General features: G+C 43.3%; 1 protein-coding gene and 1 long non-coding RNA gene across 5 annotated transcripts in view; one reads left to right on the forward strand and one right to left on the reverse strand.

Moving 5' to 3' along the window:
* Positions 1 to 18,829, reverse strand: part of COBL (cordon-bleu WH2 repeat protein) — a 152,408-nt gene extending 133,579 nt beyond the window's left edge. For 2 of the 4 annotated variants that reach the window (XM_084508435.1, XM_084508438.1), the window contains exon 1: positions 18,604 to 18,828. In XM_084508435.1, coding sequence (XP_084364561.1) covers positions 18,604 to 18,647 — 44 coding nt within the window. In that variant the 5' untranslated portion in view covers positions 18,648 to 18,828. Of the gene's footprint in view, positions 1 to 18,603 lie in introns of all 4 variants that reach the window. The other 2 variants (XM_084508434.1, XM_084508440.1) reach the window with 2 other exon arrangements.
* Positions 7,868 to 16,713, forward strand: LOC311432807. Its single transcript, XR_014690349.1, has 2 exons — positions 7,868 to 7,974; positions 16,472 to 16,713. It is a non-coding gene; the product is annotated as an uncharacterized lncRNA (long non-coding RNA).
* Positions 18,830 to 22,103: the final 3,274 nt, after the last annotated feature.

A 22,103-nucleotide genomic window follows, 5' to 3' on the forward strand; every position in this document is an offset into this window, starting at 1 on the left:
TTCGTAGCCGATCATCAATGAATCTTTGGCTGCTGAAAAACAACAGCTCCTCTGTCTGCCATCAGCAAGGGCATGAAAGGGAAATGACACACAGACACACACGCATACAAAAAAAAATAAAAAAAAAGGGGAAAAAAATCTCTGTTGGATCCAAGCCTCAATTTATACACTGTGAAGCAATCTCTCTGCAAGCTGGCTTTTCATCTGGGCTGGTTTTGTGGCATCGCAGTGTGGCAAAAATGCATGGGATGCTTTGCTTATGCCCTGCTCTTGCCTGCTCACGCCCTCCTCTCCGAAGGCAGTTTACATGTGGCAACACCTGTGTTATCTTAGAAATACTTTAGCCAAGAATAACCCTGCACACAGCAGCAGACTATTTACACCTGAATGCTGAGAACAGAAGGGCACGTAGCCTGGCCGAGTGGATTTGGGTTGGCACAAAGAGTTTTTGCTCTAAAGCAAAGGAGTCAAGGCAGTGGCTGTGGAAAGGTGGGATGTACCAGTAATTCAGCTCAGCAAAAAGTGCAGATGGAGGCTTGAGAGGTGCAGCCAGCTGGAGAAATGCGACGGACAAGGCAGAGGTCAAAGTGTACGAAATGTGTCAGGGGAGATCAGGGACCCTGCATCACATGGGACCTGCATGCAGTGCAATGGACACACCACCTTTAGGTGAGGAATGCCTGCTCCCATGCCAATCAGAGGCTTGCAGCAGCTTTTAATGAGCGTTTCTGAATACTTCTCCTCCTCACCCTATTGCTCCCTGTCCCACGCCAAGCAAACCAGAACAGAACTTGCACAACTCAGTTAACTTGGAGCTGGCTTAAACCTTCCCAGATGGCTTGCTCTGGGGCTGCGCCTCAGTCTGCAACACCTCTTCCCATGGATTCAAAAGCCACGAGGACTCAAAATGTATTTTCCAACAGCTGGATCAGCTAGAAAAATCCACCGCAATTACTAACAGAAAAACAAACAAACAACAAACAAACAACAAACCACCTTTGTACATCTGTTACAGATGCCTACTGCATAACAACGGTCTAAGTACAATATTATATAGAAAGGAATAAATAAACCAAAGACGGGCAATGTGAGAGACTGTTCCCCCTATGTGAAGGGAGTGGTGGACCAGGATGCATTTTGTGTGGTGTTACTGTATGGCAACTTGGCCTTGAAGCCCCAGAGCTGCATAATGAAATGGCACCTCACTTGAGCAGTGTGATGCAGGGTAGCTCAGAAATGGACTTTCTGTGCAGGAGCAGGGTTTGCACTGTTAGGGCATCTGTTGCTGTGCCTATGTTTGCAAAATTTACTTCTCCTAGAGAAGTGAACTGGCTCTGTTTCTGAGCCTGGCCGTTCTTTAGCAACTCCTGATTTGCAGAGCAGCCATACACTGAGGGAAAACACCTCCCGCCACAAACCCAACACAAAGGGTTTGGTGGTGTATACCACGTTCAGGTGTACAACTAAAGCTTTCCAAGGGGCTGCTCTAACTTGCACGTGAGGCTTTCCAGCTCCTGCAGCAGCTCAGGATCCAGAGCAAGGCCGAAGGAAGCAGCAGGCTGCTCACACAGGACGCGGCTCCGACGCACCAGCCAGGTCTTGCCATAAAGCTCCTCAGAGAAACTGTACATCAATCTGTCACTTCCCAGGAGGAGTCTACTTAAACTGCAGCTTCAAAAGAGACAGAATTTGACAGAATATGGAGGCATACACCTGGGTAAACAGTTTAATCCCAAGTGCTGTTGAGGTTTCTGCCTGCCCAGTCTCACATGGTCTGGTCTGCAAACTCTGCAAAATCATCCGATCTCGCTGGCTCGCATAGGCAGAGCCAAGGGCTGAAGACCAGAGCCTCGGGCTGAAGAGCCAGACCTTCCAGATTAGCTCCCACAACCCCCGAAGAGTTGTTTAATTATGATAAATTATAAACATTTTCTACGTATTAATAGCGGTTTTTAAAAATAACCCTGTAATTTATATTAAAATGCTGTACAGCCCAGACAGGTTTAAGATTCCTATCATTTATATAAATCAGTGGCTACACTCTCACAAATCACCAATTTCCACTGAAATACTCCTGATTTACACTGATATAAATGAGCAGAGTGAAGTTTATGGTTGTTTTCTTCCCTATATATGCAATGGATAGCACTCTGCCACCAAATTACACAGGTGTGAACCTGAGCTTTACAGATAACTCGTGATATCACCATCCCACAGCTTGCAAACTGGTGCAAGTGAAATTAAATTAATCTGGCCAAATACATATTCTCTGGTCCTGAATATCTAGTTCTGCTTGTGAGAATAATTTTTGTTCAGGAATCCTTAAGGTACATCAGAGATGTGCTGCTCTCAGGAAAGGGAGCAGAATGAAATTAAATTCTGTAACATATATATAGTCTCATATGCAAAGACCAAGCAGCCCATTCTCATATTTAGACCTGATGTTAAACACTGGAAATGATAAACAGACACTACCCAAAACCTTCAAAACAGCAGAAAACAGCAGACTACTGCACTGATTCTGTGTTTGAGTAACTGCAGGACTTTACAGGCAGCAATGCAAAGGCAGATTTTTGTCTTGTCTTAAAGCACTGAGGCATACACACACATATATATATATATAAAAAGCAAAAAAAAAAAAAAAAAAGCATGGAACTGTCATTTAGAAAAATATGAACTAGCTAATCTGTACAACTGTACATGGAAACAGCTCAACTGCTCCCAAGCATTAATGAAAGTAACCCTGAGGAATCGTCTTTGTGTCAAAGGCTCATGCTAAACCCCTGTATGATGGAGATACTCAATCCTTTAAAAAATATTCCATTACGTTAAAATAAAGCCGCTTGTGGTGCTCTTGGCATGGAGATGACAATGAAGTGCCCAGCTACCTCTCTTTGCCACCCCACCTGCTTCCCAACAGGCAGTGCATTCATGCAGCACAGCCGCTCTGCAGCGGAACATTCTGAATCCCCATCAGAATGGGGAGCATTGTCTCGAGGATTTACACCAAGCTACTCTTCTTTTCCATTAAGGCTAAATTGCAGTCATGTGTACAAAGATGGAAAAGCAATTACCTTCCAAAAGGCAATTAAAGAATCCTTAATTTCCCTGTAAAAAAAGCTACCAGGGAGTAACTTTTTTATCTCTGTAATAAAACCACCCCTATGTATATACATGCAATCAAGTAATAGTCTATGGTCTGCATACATACATTACTCTACCACATAAGATCAAGAAGGTAGTTTCAAAGTTTCTTCTTCATCCCCTCCAGAACAGGAACGTCTTGAACCAAAGCCCCAGCCCTCAGAAATAGCCGAGGGGCTTACGTCTCGCCAAGGGGCTGCCGTCAGCATCACCTTCATGACGTGTGGAGCCTTTCCTGAGACCTTCACCCAAAACCTCCCGGCCGGCCCCAGAGCCCGACCTTTCTCCTCACCTCCAGTCAGCTGCTGGCAGGGAAATAGCAGAGGAGATCTGACCAGGACACAGCACCTTCGTATGTTAGATCAGTATTACGTGTGTGTCCAGACATGACTTTGGAGGCGGGGGAGCAGTCTTCACTTGGTGTTGTTATTCTAAAAATCCCAGTCGCCGCCTCAGACGAGCTCACTCGGTCGAGTGCAACGCCGCCGATGCCACGGCTGTCATCAGTGCAGTCACGCTCGGTGGCTGGAAGGTCGCTTCCCTCCATGACTGACTAAAAGGAGTCACAAAAGCTTTCAGCATAAACTAGGGCAATACCATTTTTCTATCTGTATTGGTTTTGTACCTGAAAGGCTTGTACGCTAGAAAATTGAATCACTTTCACCAAATTGATAAGCTTAAAAACAAGAAAAAGACACTTTCTTTAACGTGTGGAAACTGGGACTTACAGACGCACATTTATACATAATCGTTGGCTTTCAGGATAACAGAATATGTTGTTTTCCAAATAAAGCTAGGCAGATACTCCTCATCATGTCTGCATCCACAGTACTGCAGTGGGCAAAGGTATGCCAGGGTTGGGGCATGAAGGAGCAGGCTGTGGTGAGGGACACAGAAAACTCAAGACAAGCTTCAGCAAAAGACGTAGAGCAAGTAAAGTTTCATCTCCCAAATAAACAGCACTTCTTTGACAGCTCTCTCAATTACTTTTTTCCTCCCAGTCCTGTCTTGTTTCTGATTCTCTCGCTTGGCTGCCGCCTAGCACACATCACTGATTTATTAGTCAGTGTTCAGTCACGATTTAGGGTCCCATCCAGTCATCATGTGACCTACAGCCACTGAGTGGTTTATATCTGCTAATGTTTGTGATGAAAACAATGTAATTGTGGGATTACTAATGGCACCCTTTTAATGTTACTTGCTTTTCCACATGTCAGTATTTTTTTCCCCTTAATTTTGTGACTAAAATGCGGCCGGCAACCTCCTTGCATTTGCGGACATTTGAAAATCTCATGACTTCATGCCCAAATAAAACAGCCCACACAGCAGTCAGGCTGTCCTTCCAAGGCGAGGAGGACAAGAAGCCCCCCCGGCCCCGCGGCTCTCCTTTGAGGGCTGAGCACTGCGCTAGCCCACACACCCACGCCTCATGCGTCCCAGGAAGATCATTTCCCAGCAGACATTTGCGGACGTGTTACTAATGATCCAGCTGCTAATTTAGCATCTGCTCGGGTTCTCGGGTTACCGGCGGGTGCCTCCCCACCCCGCCACCCTGCTCTGAATGGGTAGTACTCACGCACGGCTTCACCTCAAAAACACGGTGGTATATTTAGAAACAGCCAGCCACTTCACGCGATAAGGTGGCGGCACACTTCGCTTTAAGTAGGTAAATAAAACTCAGTCAAAAGTAATAAAAAGCAGACTTTCCAAGAAAAAAAAAAAAAAATCTTCCTGATCTGGGCATTTCAGAAAGACATGAAGGAGGAAAAAAACCTTTGTATATTGCAACTTAGTCTAGGGAAAAAACATTTCTTTCTCCCTCCCCTTTCTCTAAAAGGCAACTTGCTGCAGTTTATTTGAAGTAGAATTTCTTCACTATGAAATTAAAACACGCAGGATATGTCATGTATATTTGCTGTAGAAAGTGAAAACTCTCCTGTTACCACAAGTACATTTTTGTTAGAACTGGATATTAAAAAAAATATTAAGATATTAAAAATTACTTTAAGTTGTCTGTTGGAGAGTGAAACTGCCACCAGAAAACCTCTGAGCTTCCACTTCAGACTAAGTCAGTTTTGCAGATGAAAAGGTCCCTGCTTTTTGTATGTAAGGCATCTTTATTTCTGCCTAGAACTGAACTTCATGGCTTGAATAATTTTACAAAGCTATACAGCACTCATTTTTTGATTAAGTTTTAAGATGGGGTGAAAAAAATGAATGTACTGTAGTACTAAACCACCGTAACTATTTACTGAATATCTACATACAAATTTAGCCACTCTGTGACAAAAAAAAAAAAAAAAACCACAATTAAGTAGTAAATGCTATTTTTAAAGGAAAAAAAAATCACTATAAAAAATAAGTGCATTACCGTCTACTCAGTTCTCTCATTTAAATTGAAATACTAGTCCATTATAATACATCTATTTACGCAAACTATAATAGTGACAGCACGTTATTAATTACAGGCTGATTTAAACACTGAGGCATACTCAGACATAATAAATGTACTGATGCCAATACTTAGATCTGTAACCAGAGGTGATATGGCTTGTTATCAATTTTATGTCATTGAAAAGGTGCGTAGCAGAATCCACCCGGGGTTGTTTAAGCTTGAAAAGAGCTGGAAGCAGATTATGTGAGAACACATTTTTCTCCCTTTTTTCCTGAACCCTGGCTAGATAAGATCAGCACAGAGAACTGAAAGATGTCAGGATAAAGGCCAAGAAGTGGCTTAAGGAACAGGATTCATGCAGCAGTGCACTTCTAGACCTTTCCCACCTCACCACGTGCCCTGCAGTGTCCTTACAGGATCTGCAGATTTGGGACTCCCCAGCCCCAAAGCAGCAGTGAGGGCACCATTTGGGCCACCAATGCAGCAGCCAGCGGCCAGCTAGAAGACAAGTAGGGATGGTGGCGGCTCCTTCCAGCTCTTGGAAATCCCGGCCCTCAAGCAGCAATAACTCAATCCTAGGTGCAAGTTCAAGGATGAAGCTCTCCTTTCATGCCACAAAACTAAAAACTCGCAAGAGTTTAAAAAAAGGCTAGAAAGGATAAACTTCACTATCAAGAGACAGTTACTTTTTTTTTTTTTTTCTTCCTAAAATGTTTTCTTCAAGTTTCTTCTCTATTTATTCTGAGCCTCCAGGGACATACTTTCAGACGACATGAATAAAACCACGAACACCAGAATGCCACCACTGCTGAAACCTGCAGGCACCACTGCCCTACCCAAGACATTGACCATGCAGAAATCTACAAGTCTTGTAGACTCCTGTATGTGCAAGTAACATGAACTTCACCAAGGAACACTACAGGAACACAAGGAACACTGTAGCTTTCATGGTCTGTCAGACTATCATCCTCAGAAATTCCTCCAGGACTTGACAGATGTAAACTGACCCCAGTCCAATTCTGGAAGGAGCAGCACAGCTGTACGATACTGGGAAATGCTGGCTCCAGAAGTAAGGTCCTGCACTGTAACATTTATTTTCAATATTACGCAACACGCATTACCCAAAGTTTAATCTTCCCTCTGCAACTCCGTGTGAAATGCAAACACAATTAACTCAAGAGATAAGCGCAACTTTCAAAGAATCCCAAAATAGTTACACGTTTGCTTTTAAATGTCCAGAGAGCCTACCAAACCATGAGGATCAAAGAACACACTTATAAAAGCAGTAAACCAGCTCAGTGCCATGCACGCATTTGTTCTACTCCTTAGCACTAAAGCTGGAGACGATTTGCATGCAGTGATTAGAGCTGTGCATGAAGCACCTACATATCCTCATCCTTCCTCACACCTCTCCAAAGCAGCTACCCTTATACTACTTACCAGCACCAAGCAAAGCAGTCCACGAGAGAAAAACCATCCACTTCCAAAACAGGTCCCCTGTGGATCTCTCTATGCCCGTATAATTTTATTAGGAAGAACTGAGGCATTTTCTGTCTGGTACAAATCACAGACACTTCGGAAGTCACAAAAGGAACATGAATTCTCCTGTTCACTCAGAACCCTGAGTTTTATACAGACATTTTACCTGGCTGCTGGAAAATAAGAAAAATACTCTTTTTACTCCCTTAGCTGCATCAGAGTAGTATGGTTGATTACCATTACACTTTACTGGTTCTCTTTCTACTACAGAGTGGTGATATCCTCGGTAAAAGTAAGAAGCAGCACAGAATACTAAGCAAAGTCTCTCTAGATAATTTTAATCTTTTAACTTTAAATAATGCTTGGCAAAGACAATTTGATGCAGGAAAAACCCTGTTGCTGATTTGGGGTTTTGTCTTAATATAAATAATGTTTATGAAAGATTTATAGATATTTGAATACTGCTGCACACGTACAGCCAGGTGCTAAACAGAGCACGGGGGGTTTGTTTGCAATCTGAGCTTGCACATTATGTTTTTCCAAGTAACTCTGCCTACCCCTTCCTGGCCAAGCTGGGGACAGAAATTCAGCTCCCATGCTAGCGACATGTTCGTTCCCATCTGCTCGGATAAAGACACAGCACAAGCGCAAGCTAGATCATTGCTCCGAGATTAATCAGAAGGCTGAAATGCCACAGATAGCCTCCAAAAGAGCAGCAACAGAGTGTCTTGCCCCTTTGGAAGTTATTTGGGTCATTCAACTTTGCAGGGCTTGTCTGCGGCAGAGGCTGGCACACCCCGGCTGCTGAACCATGGAGTGCTCTGCCCCCGCCATGGCACTCTGTGGGGTATTATTCACACGCGGCACCGAAGCCCTGCACGCAGAGACTGTTTACATGAACGCAGCTCCACGCATTTCATATGCTGAACGGAGTTGTTTATCCTACAATCAAAAAGGTAGGTGGGAATTTACATTTTAAAAGATTGACTGAAAACTGTTCATATATGTGTTGCTTTTAAAGCAAAGTTAATTTGCACACACACAAAAAAAACAGTGCTATCAAATTATTTCCAGGCAAATTAAGCTAAGCTGGAAAATACAGGTACTTCAGACTTTCAGTTTTCCTATCGGTTCAATACTCCACTGAATTAAAAAAAATAATCAGAAATTATTCTCAGGTAGCAAATTAGTAATATAAATAATTGGCAATGCACTGCAAGCAATATTTCTTTCCAAGTAACTCCTTATGAAAATGAAGCTGCATGGGGAATTTACGGTGCTTTTCATGGCAAGAAACCTGAGGTATCTGTATAAACAGGTTTTATACTTCAGGCAGTTTTATATTTGTAAAATACTTTCCAGTAGACCTAGATCTCATTTTTAATAGGAGAAAGTATCGTATTTAACCACTTGAATGCAAAGAGATTTCATTCCAAAATAACTATGGCTAATTTGAGTGTACACAATAATAAACAGTAAACAATGATATAGATGAGCAGCAGTCTTAAACGCAGCTGGCGCAATGTCATGACAAGTTGTGGGCTTTTTAAAAAAAAATAAAAAAATATGAACGCTGCCTGGTCCTGTGAGAAGAACAACAGTGAGAACAGGAACAACTGACCTCTTTATCCTCAGCCAGGACGAGCAACCTGTCCTTAGTGTGGAACAGGTCCTTAGCTGTAAAATACCACTGGAAGCACGGTGCTGCGAAGCTTCCTATCATGTAAATAAAGAGCATCCATGGGTGGAGGAGAATATAGAGGAATATAGGCACCTAACTCACCTATCTCCACACACGTGGCCTACTGTAAGGAGGTACCTCATTTGTGCTAGTTCAGCAGAAAATACCAACCAGATCCCCATTAAAGAGATAAGGGCAGTGAGCACCCACAGCCACCCCCCAGTGCACACAAGTGGCCCTGTGCTGGTCTCTCTCCCACACCTTTGGCCCTGCAGCAGATGCTGTGATTTCATCCTCAAAATGGGCACAAGTGAGCCTGGTAAGTGAAGCAGAGCAAAACTGAACGTGTCCTTCACATGGGCCCTTCACACATAAGCTGAGCTCTGAGACAATGGAAGTGTGGATGTGCCCACCCCCCTCCAAGCTCAGCGGGTCCTACCAACTCAAGCTGCGCCAGAGCAGCTGACCAAAGCCCCATTTCCAGTACCGCATTAATTAATTAATTCCAATTAACCCATACTGCTGCTGTGCAGGGCTTCCTGGCAAGTGCATGCAGACTCACTGTCTCTGTCCCAACACAGCCCAAGAAACCACAGGAACAGACAGAATCTGCCCAGCCCCTTTTACTCATTTTGTACTACATTATACTGGCAGTCTTTAAAAGAACAAAAAAATATATTTAAAAATAATTAAAAAAAAAAAAGAAAAACAAACAAAAAAGCAAAAAACAAAACAAAACAAAACAAAACAAAACAAAAAAAAAAAAAACAAAAAAAAAAACAAGCCCCTGGTTTGTCTTCCATAAGGAAAATAAACCTTTAAAAAAGTTGAAAGAAATAATATAGCGGAGGGATGGGAGGCAGACCCTGCTTCTTGATCCTTGCATTGAGTGCTAAACCACTGAGATGCTGTTTATTAACTGCAAAACAGAACTACTAAAAGCAAAATAAAATAACAGCTTTCATTTAATCCACCGATATATCACTATTTCTAGAATTCACAGTTGGTCTTCTTCAGAAAGAAGAATTCTTAAACAAAGGTATAATACAGTTTCCTTAGAAGAGTAACTTTTTCCTGATACCAGTGAGATTGAACACTGGGCAAATACTAGCTGCAGAATAACTAACTGCATTTTCAAGATGGTATTCTCTTGTTTCTCACAAATCCAAGCAAGAGATGGAAGAAATTAGTTAACTGTATTAACTGCTTAAAAGTTAAGAAGAAAGGCAACTTCACTTTCATCATGAAACTGTTTAATCACCAGCGTATAGTTCCAGGACTGTCTCTTCCTAAATAGCTTGTACCATCTGTGTAAAACTGTCTGCAAAACTTGAATTGAGGAGAGAAAATAAATCAACTCAACTTTTTATTTAAAAGTGAAGTGTAAGTTTTTATCCTCCTTAGTACACAGTAATTTGTAAAATCCACAAATCTCTTAATTTAACTTAAATTACTCTTCTGCAATTACCCACGTAAAAGGATAATTGTCTTTTTCCTTTCTTCTACACTTTGGGTTTGATGCTGGACCCTTTATCCATCACATGTGGATGCAGTGGTGTTTGTCTCACAACAGAAAAGCCAGGTTTGGTGAGGAGAAAGTAATGTTGCATTAATACCCGTTCAGGAGTAACAGACTTGGTGTGAAGACAGGATGCAACTGACTAATTTAAGTGCAGAAGTAAAGATATATTCTAGTCTTAAAATAAAGTTTCAGTTTAAGGCTGTGTTAAATTCTCGGGTGATGTCGATGCAAACCCTGGTTTCTTCCCCTGGGACGCACAGCCCTATTTGGGAGGACAGACACCTCCTCCGGCTGCAGACAGAGCTCCCTCCAGACACACAGGGACAGGAACTGGCCCCGGTTTGTCTCCCTCTAGGCAAAGAGCTACCCAGGGAACCAGAGTGTAAGGCAGACCTTAAGGAGCAGTAAAACAACAGCAAGAAGTCCGTGTGCCTCAAAAAGCAGATTATGAACACCTGGCAGCAGATCCTAACTTCTGCACGCTGTGCTGCTCCACGTTGCTGGTAGGCGACCAAGTGATTCCCCACCTCAGCACAGGCAGGGAAACAGAGGTAATTAAAAGCGAGCAAAATAAATAATTTCCTTAATTACAACACCTGCAGTTTAGCAACATGATCTGACCTAGCTGTAATCGTATGTAATGAGTTTGTAGAAACAGACTTGGGAAGATCTGAAGGTGTCACCCTACCAAGATTTTAATCATGCCAGGAGGCAACGCGTGGTATCCTTCCCAAGGAGAAAGCCCAATATCGCCGAGGCTCCTCAGCACGGCCCGGCATGTTGGTCAGAGCGACTGGAAGCAGCGTGACCAGCCCAGAGCAGAAAAACCGTGCTGATCCTGAAACATGAGATGTACCTCCAGGGAAACCAGGAGTCACTTCTTCGGTATCCTTGAAACTGTAGGCTTGGTACTAAGAGAAGCTACTCAAAAAAAAAAAAAAAAAAAGTAATAAAAAGGTGGAATCTGGAGTCAGACCAAGGTATTCCCTCACCACCATACAGAACCTTTAGAAATGGAGAAGAGGATATAAAAGAAGCGCACACAAGAAAAGAGAAAACAGTCTTCCCTTCAAATTTGGCTGAAACTGTGTATTGATTCAGAGAGAAAACCAGAATGGAAAATACTCGTCCTCTGTGCAGTATGAGCAGACATACTGTCCTCGGTGTATTTATCTAGGAGGTATTTTTGCTGTATATGCAAGATATTCACCTCAAACAAAAGAAAAAGGGAAGAAAAAAATAGAAAGGAAAGCCACCTAAGTGCAGAAATAAGCACAAAAATGAGTAACTGTTATATTGCAAAACAACCTGGAGTTTTATGCATCATTTTGGAACCTATCAAAGCAGGAAAAAAATGCTTAATATAACCAAAAAAACTCTACAGAACCTACACAGAAAATGAAATAAAGATGAGTACTTTAAAGGGTGCTGAACAGAATTTGCTGTTTTCTCTTTATATACACCTCCACAGCTCCCAAAAGACCTCAGGGGTGAGCACAGGGACATTCCCGCTGTGGTATGTGTAGGGCGGGCAGAAAGAAATGTGCTTTTCAAGCAAAAGCCACATAGACAACATAAAACTGAGCTCTATTTTGCAGCTGTCCTCTTGTTTGTCAGCTTTGACTGAGCTGTTCCCGCGTTTGGTGGGTCTTCCAAAGACAGCAGCCTGAAGACCTTGGCACAGCCTGGAGGACAAGCTCCTCCTGGTGTCATCACTGCCCCATCTCATAACACCAGCAAGTAAGGAGGAGAAACCCAGCAGCCTCACCCCAAAACAACCAGCTGCCTCTGAGAGAAGCCTTCAGAGGGAAGAGGGCTAGCAGGCTACCAGAAACAAAAGGCTTAGGAGATGGGCACAAATGATCATCAACGGAGTGCTCATATTTAGGAATTTTGTTGGTCCCTACTGTAACTAAGCTGTCATCTTCAAGGAAACTCGCTAACAGACAACCAGATGTACCTACTGTAACGATAAGTAATGAAAAAGCTGCAATATAAAAAGTTTTAATATCATCTCACTATAGATGGTGGTAGCACATGTTTAGTAAAACAATGCCTGAAAATTCAGGAAGCACCTCACCGACCATCAGTGTTACCCATATTAAATCTCTACGTATTTGTGAGGTTTTCAAAAAAACAGTATTAACCACCAATTACAGAAAACTAAGGGAGTTCCACCCTGCTGGCTCAACTTTACCATACAGTCTCAGGAACAGTTGATAAGCTCAGTGTGCATTTATATAAATAAAACCTGATACATAGCAATGGAAAACAGGTATGGCAAACAGGGAATGGTTCTGCTCATTAGCTGTTCTTACTAAAAACACGAAGGAACACTTATCTGATTAAGCACTTCTCAATTGGTACTAGCTGTTGAACCTTGCAATATGGCTATATTTAGAAAACTGATAACAACAAATTTGATTTTCCTGCTCAAGCTCCATGCCAGTGGTGAATCTGGCAAGCTCCATGCCAGACTTTGCATCTTGTCTGTTCATTTTATAGGGCATGGGAAGTTTTACTGTTAGTACCCCAAAACCAGCACAGCTCAGAAAGACTATTTTCTTTTAGCCTCGGTGTCATTCCTAGAGCTTGCTATGGAACAGCTTTAGGACTATAATGAGGCTTACATTTATTTGGCTTCTTGTTCAAATGAATGCGGACTTTCGGGTGGTCCTGGTAATTTTGTGTGGCGAAAGTTAATGCTGACTTAATCCTCCACCCGTCCTACACACAGCAGGTCTACATATGTGGTTTTCTGTAAGCAAGTTCCCAAACAAGCTGGCTGCTGATTACTGAGGTGAGCGACTCTCCATCACACCTTACCAAGCCATGATGCTTTATACACACCGCAGTAGCACAGAGAAACTCACTGACCACCCTTCTAACTTGCACACAGCTCAATCACCTTTAATAAAAATAGACACTGGGGAATTCAGAATATCACCCCAAAATGCAGTCTGTCTACTTCGCCTCTGGTGAGTATCTCGCACCCAGCCTACACCAACCTCCTACTTCATTTGCTTGTTTCCTACCTGCTTCAATGCTGCTCACTGCCTCAAAAGGAAAAAAAGAAAAAGAAAAAAAGAAAAATAAAAAAGAAAGTTTATCTGTGTTGTACCATTTTTTGAGCATCACAGAAAGCTCTGTGACTCAAGTGCCATCACTGACACCATTACAGGCAACTGCCAACTCTTCCCATGCAATACATTGCAAAGCACAAACAAAATGCGGCTGAACACTCAAATACCAGGTTGCATTTACAGGATCAGAAATGAGATTTTTTTTAATTATTTTTATTTTTTGTCCAAAAGACCCTCTCAATCTGGAAACTATACCGAGAACACAGGAACGTCAAGAGAAAGACCATTTTGGATCTGCTTTTTTGCCACACCTCCCATTACAACTGCTGCTCTGCGCAAATGCCTAGCGTCCTGTGCAGCTCATTAGCTGGGTGCATAACGAACCTGCAAGGGCAGCCTTCCTTGCGCAAAGGTGCTAAAAGTGGGCATCAGGCACCACGTGTGCCAGCCACCCTGGCACTGCCCACCATGCAACCTCTGTGAGTCACTCCTTGGCACGAGCAAAGTCCCTTGCTCATCGCTGGCACTGTAATGCTGAAACTATGACAACAATACGCTATTCCCAGGATCACTCATTTTATGATAAGCAGCCTGGCTCATGGGGCAGCTAGCAGCTCTGGAAACACCCTACGCATTAAGAGGATTTAGCATGTGCTGTAATATCCACTATCTGGAAATGCAGCTACTTTTTAAGATCTTTCAGTCACAAATTTTGACGGAAACATGGATCTTAAGTCTTCTTCCACTCCCAGCTCCTAATGCAGGAGCTGCTGGCTTAAGCCACTCAGGAAGAATAAATTTCTAAAGACCCCTCAGTCTCTTAGAAGAAGTATTAAAGTGTGAAAGATGTCAGTTTTCATGGAAATCACAATGCCAGAGCACCACAAAAAAGCTGCAGTATACAGACCATAGTTGTTGCCAGAAAATCAAGTGTTTGCTGATGCTGAGAGAGTAGCTAAAAGCTGAGCACAGGGGAACGCTTGTTCAGGCTCTGAATTGTGATTCAGGAGAAGCGAGTTGCTTCCCCAGCTCTGCCACAGGCCTCCTGGCAGCTTTCTGAGCAAGCCACGTAAACATGGCCACACTTTTGCCTGTATAAAATGGAGTCTCCCAGGGGTATTTCCTTACCCCTGAAGAATACTGTTAGGAAGCCTCCATAATGCTTGTAAGATAATTCAAGTCTGTGACAACAGGAGTCTAAATAAGTATTTAAAGCACAATAGATGTTTAAGAATATGTACGTTTAGTCAAGAAAAGTCTCATTCCTTCAAAGGCAAAAAAAAAATATTTTTTCCTGGTCATAATCACAGTTGTACTCTGATCTGAATCACTCTGCAAAAAGCAATATACCACTTCACCAACAGGACTGACTACACACAAAGCAGCCATATATTTACCAAACTGACTTCCAAATAAATATTTAAGAAGTTTTTTTTTTTTTTCCTTAATGGCTAACATCAGCTAAAACTGCACACATGGGAATGCTCTAACTTGTAATCAGCCCCCCCTCTCCCTGACTTTATCTACTGGAGCATCCTGGATATCCACCGAATTTGGTGCAGCTTGCCCAGATGGGGCGGTAGGCAAAGTCTATCCCATCAAAATGTAGTGCTACCCCCTGCTGAACAAGGACGTGCTTTTATACAGACAAGCAATTTGACCAAGATGTAAGGTTATAGGAGCAAAAGCTGACAAAAAAAAAAAAAAGAAGTTAGAATTACAGGAAGAAAACACGAGGAGCAAATGCGAAAGGAGACAGCAGGAAATAGGAGTTTCAATTTCATCCACAGTGGCAGAAACAGCATGATGAAAAAAGAAGAGCAAGATGAAAAAATATGGAGGATACCTATGGAAAAGAAAATAATGAGACAATTAGGAGACTGGGAGAGTGAGAACAAATCCTGAATATTCTGGGCAGCCCAGAAATGGCAAGAACTTCAAGAAGCCATCTATTTCATCCCTCTGCTCTGGTATGAGGCTAACAGACTTAGAAAGGGAAAAAATGAGGAAGGATAGGAGAAATGGGAAACTGGGATTCAGAAAGAACAGCTGTAAGGACTGAACTGCACTGCATTTATCTCTCCCTTTTGCTTATTGTTACAATTAGCTTGCTTATCTTCAGCAATCCTGAGACATTAGTCATAACTGAAAATACATGTGTTTGCAGTATATCAGGTCAATAGTCATGTTCATACAGAGGTGCAAAATACAGTAAAACCCACCCACATAATAGCAAGCATAATTCTTCTGGTACTGACACCAGAGGGTTTCTGCTTTGTTGTTGTTGTTGTTCTGTTTTTTATGTGACATATCTCTGCTGACATGAAAAGAAATAATTTGTATCCCAACTACACGTGAGAGGAGGACAGGGCTAACACCAGTGTGAAAAACGTATGTGTCCATACTAAATGCCATCTGAAGTCTGCAACAGCAGCATACGTACAAACCAGGACACAACACAAAGGGTAACGCCAAAAAACACGTGTCAGTCTTTCATCTGGCCAAGGCAGGAATTATCAAAACACTCTGATACTCCACATTTTTAATTGTGATCATGTACCTTTGCTGTACAGCACTCTGCGTATTTCACACAAATCTCTCATAAATACAACGCAGGCGAATTATGAAAATTGCCCAGTTTTCCAATTTAAATGTTAATTACACCGTTTTCTCTATATAACTTAAATCTTGTAACACCGGGCACGCAGCATAAGATCTGTTATGATGACATTCACACAGACATTCTGAGGACAACAGCACTCTCCAGGCTTTTCCAACACAATGTTTATAAATAATATGCTAAACATATGTGTAATGGTTTTGGTTTTTGTTTGTTTAAAAGCTGGGTGTGGAATTTCACAAGGTAACCTGCTTAACTATGTGGAGTAGATACAGAATAAAAGGGAAAGGTTTCAACAAGCTGAGGTGTGTGACCTATGCTTCTTACCCATGGGTTTCATTTCTGAGAAATGAAACGTCACTAACGTTTTGCAGCCTTTATCTGTTTTACCCGGTCACTTCAATCCAGCAGATAAATCATTCCAAAGCAGATGCGCTTGCATGTGCCTGTGTTTGTGCTAAGACCCTGTGAGACAGGGAAGGAAGCCGAAGCAAAAACAGTAAAAGTCCAACTCAAAGAAAGTGCTCGTGTATCTTGTTTCTTGTAGGGACTTTTCCCACCCTTGCTGAAGACTATAGAGTCCACTCGAGGAACGAAGGAGTGCCTACAAACTGTGGGCTTCAGCAGGAGATAAAGATGCTTGCACTCGCAGCAGACGATGCTCTGCTCTTCGCACAAACTGATCCTACAAGTGCTCATTTAGGCTCAAGTCTTTTATACTGCTTATGACCAATGTATGTCAGTTTTGCCATGCTACTGTCAATAAAATCACCAACCAGCTGTTCAAGAGACCTAGACAGAGAGGCCTATCTCTGCTCTCCCTACTGAAATCAGCACAGATGCAGGTACCAAGGCAGTAGGTTTTAAACATGTGCGTTTCTCTCTTCCAGCACCCATTGAGTGACTATAGAAGAAATAATTCCTATTTCTGGCGCTACTACTTGTCTTGAATTCCCCTTCATAACCTAAAATAAATGTTAATTAATTAAAGCATTACAAACCCGATCAAGCTTTATAAAACTTGTGCCTAGAAATTACTACTAATAAAATTCTTGATACTGAAGTCCACAATTATTCTTGAAACTGAGAAATGGGAAAAGCTCTTCAGTAACAACACAAACTGCATTTTTTTCATTTTGCCATTGAAGACCAAATAAAAGTCCATGAAAACCAAAGAACAGTATCCTTCTTTTAAATGTGCAATTCCCAAGCAGCTGTGGCACGAAATACATGCAGTCGACTCATCTATGTAAGGCATACAGCAGAGCTTCTTCACTCTTTACCAAATTATACATTAAATTAGTTCACCGTTGAACAAGTGAAACTCTTAACATTACTGTTAATGATTTACATAACGACAAAACAGCTCCGCCTAAATTTTGTTAAAAATTGTAAACTTGAGGTCATTTTAACCTCTTGCTTTCGTAACTGCCAGCTAACCCAGTCAACGAGCTGGGAATTTATACAGCATTTCTTCTGCCACAACAGGAGTACTTCTGCCACAGTCACGTTAAAATCACACTCCTGGACAAGTTCTACAGATGCAGGTGATACCTGGATTCATATGGGAAGCAAGACGGACAGATGAAGCTGTCCTCGTTGCATTTTCCTGGTCCTAGCTGATTTCCCAATGGAAAGCGTATATCCTAATTAGGGACCAAACATCCACTGGTTCCTGTACAGCTGTTAGAAGTTCAAGGAATTACCAAGATGTCAGTGAAACCCACAGGCACATCCAGGCTGAGATTTTCCAGTTCCCAAAAAAGGACAGAAGTATTTCCACACGTACACCAACTCAGGCAAAGCGGACGGGCAGTCCCTGTCAGCGTGCATCACAGCTTTGCCACCAGCACACCGCTATGCAATATCCAAAGCGTATCTTAACCTGAAGATTAAATTCTGCTCCTTGAGCTGCCGGGAACAATCTGACTAAAGTTAGTGCAGTTCTTGTAACTTCTGGCCAGCTGTGTGGTACCAGAGTCTGGGTGTGGAATAACCTCACGTTCACAGTGATGAAGATACCGGGAACTTTATTCAAAACACCCCCAGACCTCAGTGCTAACCTAGTCAATCATTTTAATGAAACTTTGGATACCTAGCAAACAGGACAAAATTTTAATCAGCCCTGTATCTAGAGGAGTGCTGGATATTTGTCAAAGCACACACATAAACTAGTATCTCTACTCTGTCACGATTTTAGGCAACAGCCACCCTACTACATCAACTCTAACATCAGAGGGGAGAGGGGAGGCACATTATGCTTACTGTTTTTCATAAAAGGTTAGCTTAAGGGATCATAGTTAAGGGTCACAATCAAATAGACCTGTCTTCTAACAGGAATTAAGCATTTATTTACAAAAACAAAACAAAACAAAGCCCCGGCGAGCTTCCACCGGTGGCAGAAGCACAGCACAGGGGCAGCTTCACTACCGCCGCACCGGCACCGGCATCTCCGCACCCGCTCCCCCTGCTCTCCTTTCCGCGGTGCATACTACAGGACTTCCCAGAGGGCACAAAAACCGAGGAAATTAAACGCAACACGGCTCCTCGGTTGCCCTGACAGGCACTTGGGGGCCGCTTTCTGCTCAGGGGGGCGGGCGGCTCGGGCACCTGCCGGCCGGCTGGCGGGGCGGCCATGCCGGGACGGGGCAGGAGCGGGGGGTCGCGGCGGTGTCTTACCCGCTCGGAGGCTTGGCGGCCGCGGGGCGGACCAGGGTCTCCATGGCTGCTCCGCAAGGGTCTGGACACGGGCCCGGCGGCGAGGAGAGGGAAGAGAGGGCAGCGGTGAGACGCGGCTCCCCCCCACACACACACACACCGACACTCCGCCACCGCCCCCGGTCCGCCCGCTCCGCGGCGGGCGGCGCTCCCCGGCCGGGCGCTGACAGCTCCGCCGGGCACCTCCTACCTGCGGGACGGGACGGGACGGGATGGGACAGGGAAGGGACGGATTGGGGACGGCCGTGTCGCTGCCCACCCAGCGGGGGCGGAGGCAGAGCCGGGCCGTTTCCATGAGACTGCCCGCGGCAAACACAAACACGGCGGCCGGCACCGAGGGCACGGCCACGGCCACGGCCCGCCGCCCCCGCACCGGGCGGGGAGAGCAGCGGCAGGAGGAGGAGGTGGAGGAGGAGGATCCCCGGGGATGTGTCGGAGCCGCGATGTGCCCTGATTTGGGCACCCCGGCCTCTCCAGCCTCACATCAGCCTTGTGCAAATCCTGCCCCTCAGAAAGCTCGTCGCCCAGCTCTGTGTCCATAGGAAATGCAGTAAGCGTCTCTGGCCTCAGCAGCCAGAGTTTCTTCCTCAGCGAGCAAGACTTGGCAACTCTGTGCCAGAAGCTGCACGCCAGTGATGGCTCTGCTATCCGCAAGCTATTAAGTATTTGGAAAAGTTCAGACACTGGATTAATTCGCCAGTCACAGAAAGGAAAAGTATGCCTTCATCTTTCCAGTACTACGTGGATGGAAGATGACCATAAACCCCCACCTTTGTCTTTTACCCATGCTCCTGCATTATGATCAAAGCACCTGTTTATGTGCATTTACTTAAATGTTCAGTAAAACACTTATTGTGATGTAGACATCCTTAATTTCCTCTTCCCTCACTTTGACAGCCCGAGGACCGACTCCTGGCTGCTCAGCAGAAAGTTGAGAATGCTGCTTTCGGTTTCCTTCTCCCCTTCCATGTTATACAGAGAGGTCCTAAGGGTAAGGTAGGCAGTTGGCTATCCCAGCCGTAGGTAGAGAAACAAAAATACACGTTTGCAAAAGCAAAGCATTATTGTTCTCTTATTTCCCTGTTAACGTGGGTAAAAGTTGACTGAGTCACCACAGCTCAGTAATTACCCCTGGTCATCCGAGCCGTACGCCGCAGTAATGAGCCACAAGCATGTTCTTAATTTGTTCCCTTATGAAAATAAATAGCCTAGCTCGCATACTTTGTTTTGCAAGCTTTGTGGATTGGTTTGGAGTCTGCACGCTGTCACTTACCATAGCTCCAGGAATGAATGGTGAGCTATTAAATCACTGGATCTTGATTTCGTAGCACCGTTCATCCTCTATTTAGTGCATTTTCAATCTCCCTTTTTCACTCCTAAATGTAAATGAACTCCTGCCTATCCTAGAATACATGCTAAAGCTGCACGGGCACAAAATCTGTACAGAACCCCCCAGACCTTCCCACCTCCACATCAACAACAAACTACATCTCTCGGTCTGTTTCAGGAACCTGAACCCTTGCCTCAGCTGTGACTCATCCCACTGTGCTGACCCTGAAGGAAGGTGTACGCAGCCTACATCACACCCACTCCTCCCTTGCCCACCCATCTCTCACGCCCACGTATGTGCCCAGTGACATCCTCACTGTTCCTGGCCCCTTCTGCAGCTAGCTGTTTTACAAAGCAGTACCCGTGTTGTCTTCCCTCCCTGCCTAGAGTCCTCTTGCTGTTCCCCCTTCTTGCACCCTCTCCTTGACTTCACCATTTCACGTTAGTTTATTCTCTAGCAACGTTGTCTGAATGTTTTCTATGTGATAGCATCTTCTCTTCCAAGCCATGTAAAATGTCATTATGGGAGTACATAAAGGCTGTCATGACCCAGCACGAACAACAAAGTAGTATTTTCTTATTATGTTCACTTTATTTTATACAGCACAGCAGAAGAGTGACGTAAATCACTGAAATCACCATCTCAGTGCCTCTACAGAGTGCCAGGAGCAGCAACACAGGTTGACCACAGCCAAAATCCTTCAGTACCATTTAGCTGATGGAAGAGCCAAAGGAAGTTCGCAGAGCGCGGGAGCTTGCCTGTGGTCTCCAGTCTCCTTGGCAAGTGGCCCAGCTCTCCAGAAAGGGCAAAGGCTGCGCTTCTAGCGAGCATTGTAATCCCCACAATTGGGATGCTGTGCTCAGTTTTTAGGCATGGTGCTTTAGGGCTGAGAGGGGCTGTATGAGTTCTTGCGGATCTCATAAAATGTCTGTGAGAGTGAGCATTTTAACCTCTCCCTGTCTGTATGGCTTCATCAATGATCATTTCTGTTGAGATGGCCTTCTCAATATGTTTCCTACAACTATTAGGCCATCTAGATGACATTTTTCCTATAAAATAGTTTAGGCCTTTAAAATAAAACTTAATCAGCTGTGCAAATTCATGTTTCGGCTTTTATTGTCTTCAAGACATTCTTTGTATTTTTCCTTACCTTCATTGCTAATAACATTACCAAACAAACCTTGAAGACTACATTCTTTTTCCAACAAATCTGGCATGCTGGGTTTCAAGGATTTTAGTTTGAATTATAAACTTAACTGAACACAGAAGGAATATAGTAAGAAAAGTGTAATACTGAAGATATTTTTTCTAATGTAGCAAAAAGAGGTTAAAATTAGGTCAGCATTAGCTAATATGCACCAATTAACCATGCCCTTTCTCTAATCTAGCACATATCTTTTCCTATGATATAGCTGTGTGAGGGCCATCCTACAACTGGAAACTAGGTTTGAATGTAGAAAACAAGGCATAAATGCAACAAACCTAAGTTTATAGCAGGAAAAAATTGTGAATAGAATGTCATTATTTAATGTGGTTAGGTTTAGTTAATAGCCAACACACATTTTTAACCACATAAATCCAACTCCTTTTCCCATTCTAAGTAACCTGTAAATTGCCATTTAGGCTTTATTCCCTTTAAGAGAGCATGTTTACTGTACAGTTGCAAAATTCCTGGCTATGTAATTATAAAAATTGGAGTTGTGTATCCTCAAACTCACAATATTATTTTATTTTTGCTATCCACATATATAAAAAAAAATATGAAGGGAAATTAGATTTTCAGGGCTTGTTAGACCATTGCTTTGACTCCCAAAGCCAGCCTTCTTCAGAGAGCTGTTTTGGGATTTAACCATACAGGTCCTATTGGTTTTATTAGGAACTTGAAGTAACTGTGAGCAAATTACATCAATTTTAGAGGAATCTTTCAAGCTAACAAAAGTGATGAGTAGTTTTTGAATAAATGTCAAATCATTACTAATCCATTCAAAACTAACATAACATTATCAAATACCACTGAAGAGACTGAATTTACTTTAGAAATGCACAATTACTTAATGACTATGTGGACTCAAGGGGAAACTGGATATTGTGTTTGGCTCTGTCTATAACCACACAGCAAATCACTGACAAG

This window comes from Aythya ferina (assembly GCF_964211825.1).
Source record: "Aythya ferina genome assembly, chromosome: 2".
In the NCBI taxonomy this organism is placed as follows: domain Eukaryota; kingdom Metazoa; phylum Chordata; class Aves; order Anseriformes; family Anatidae; genus Aythya; species Aythya ferina.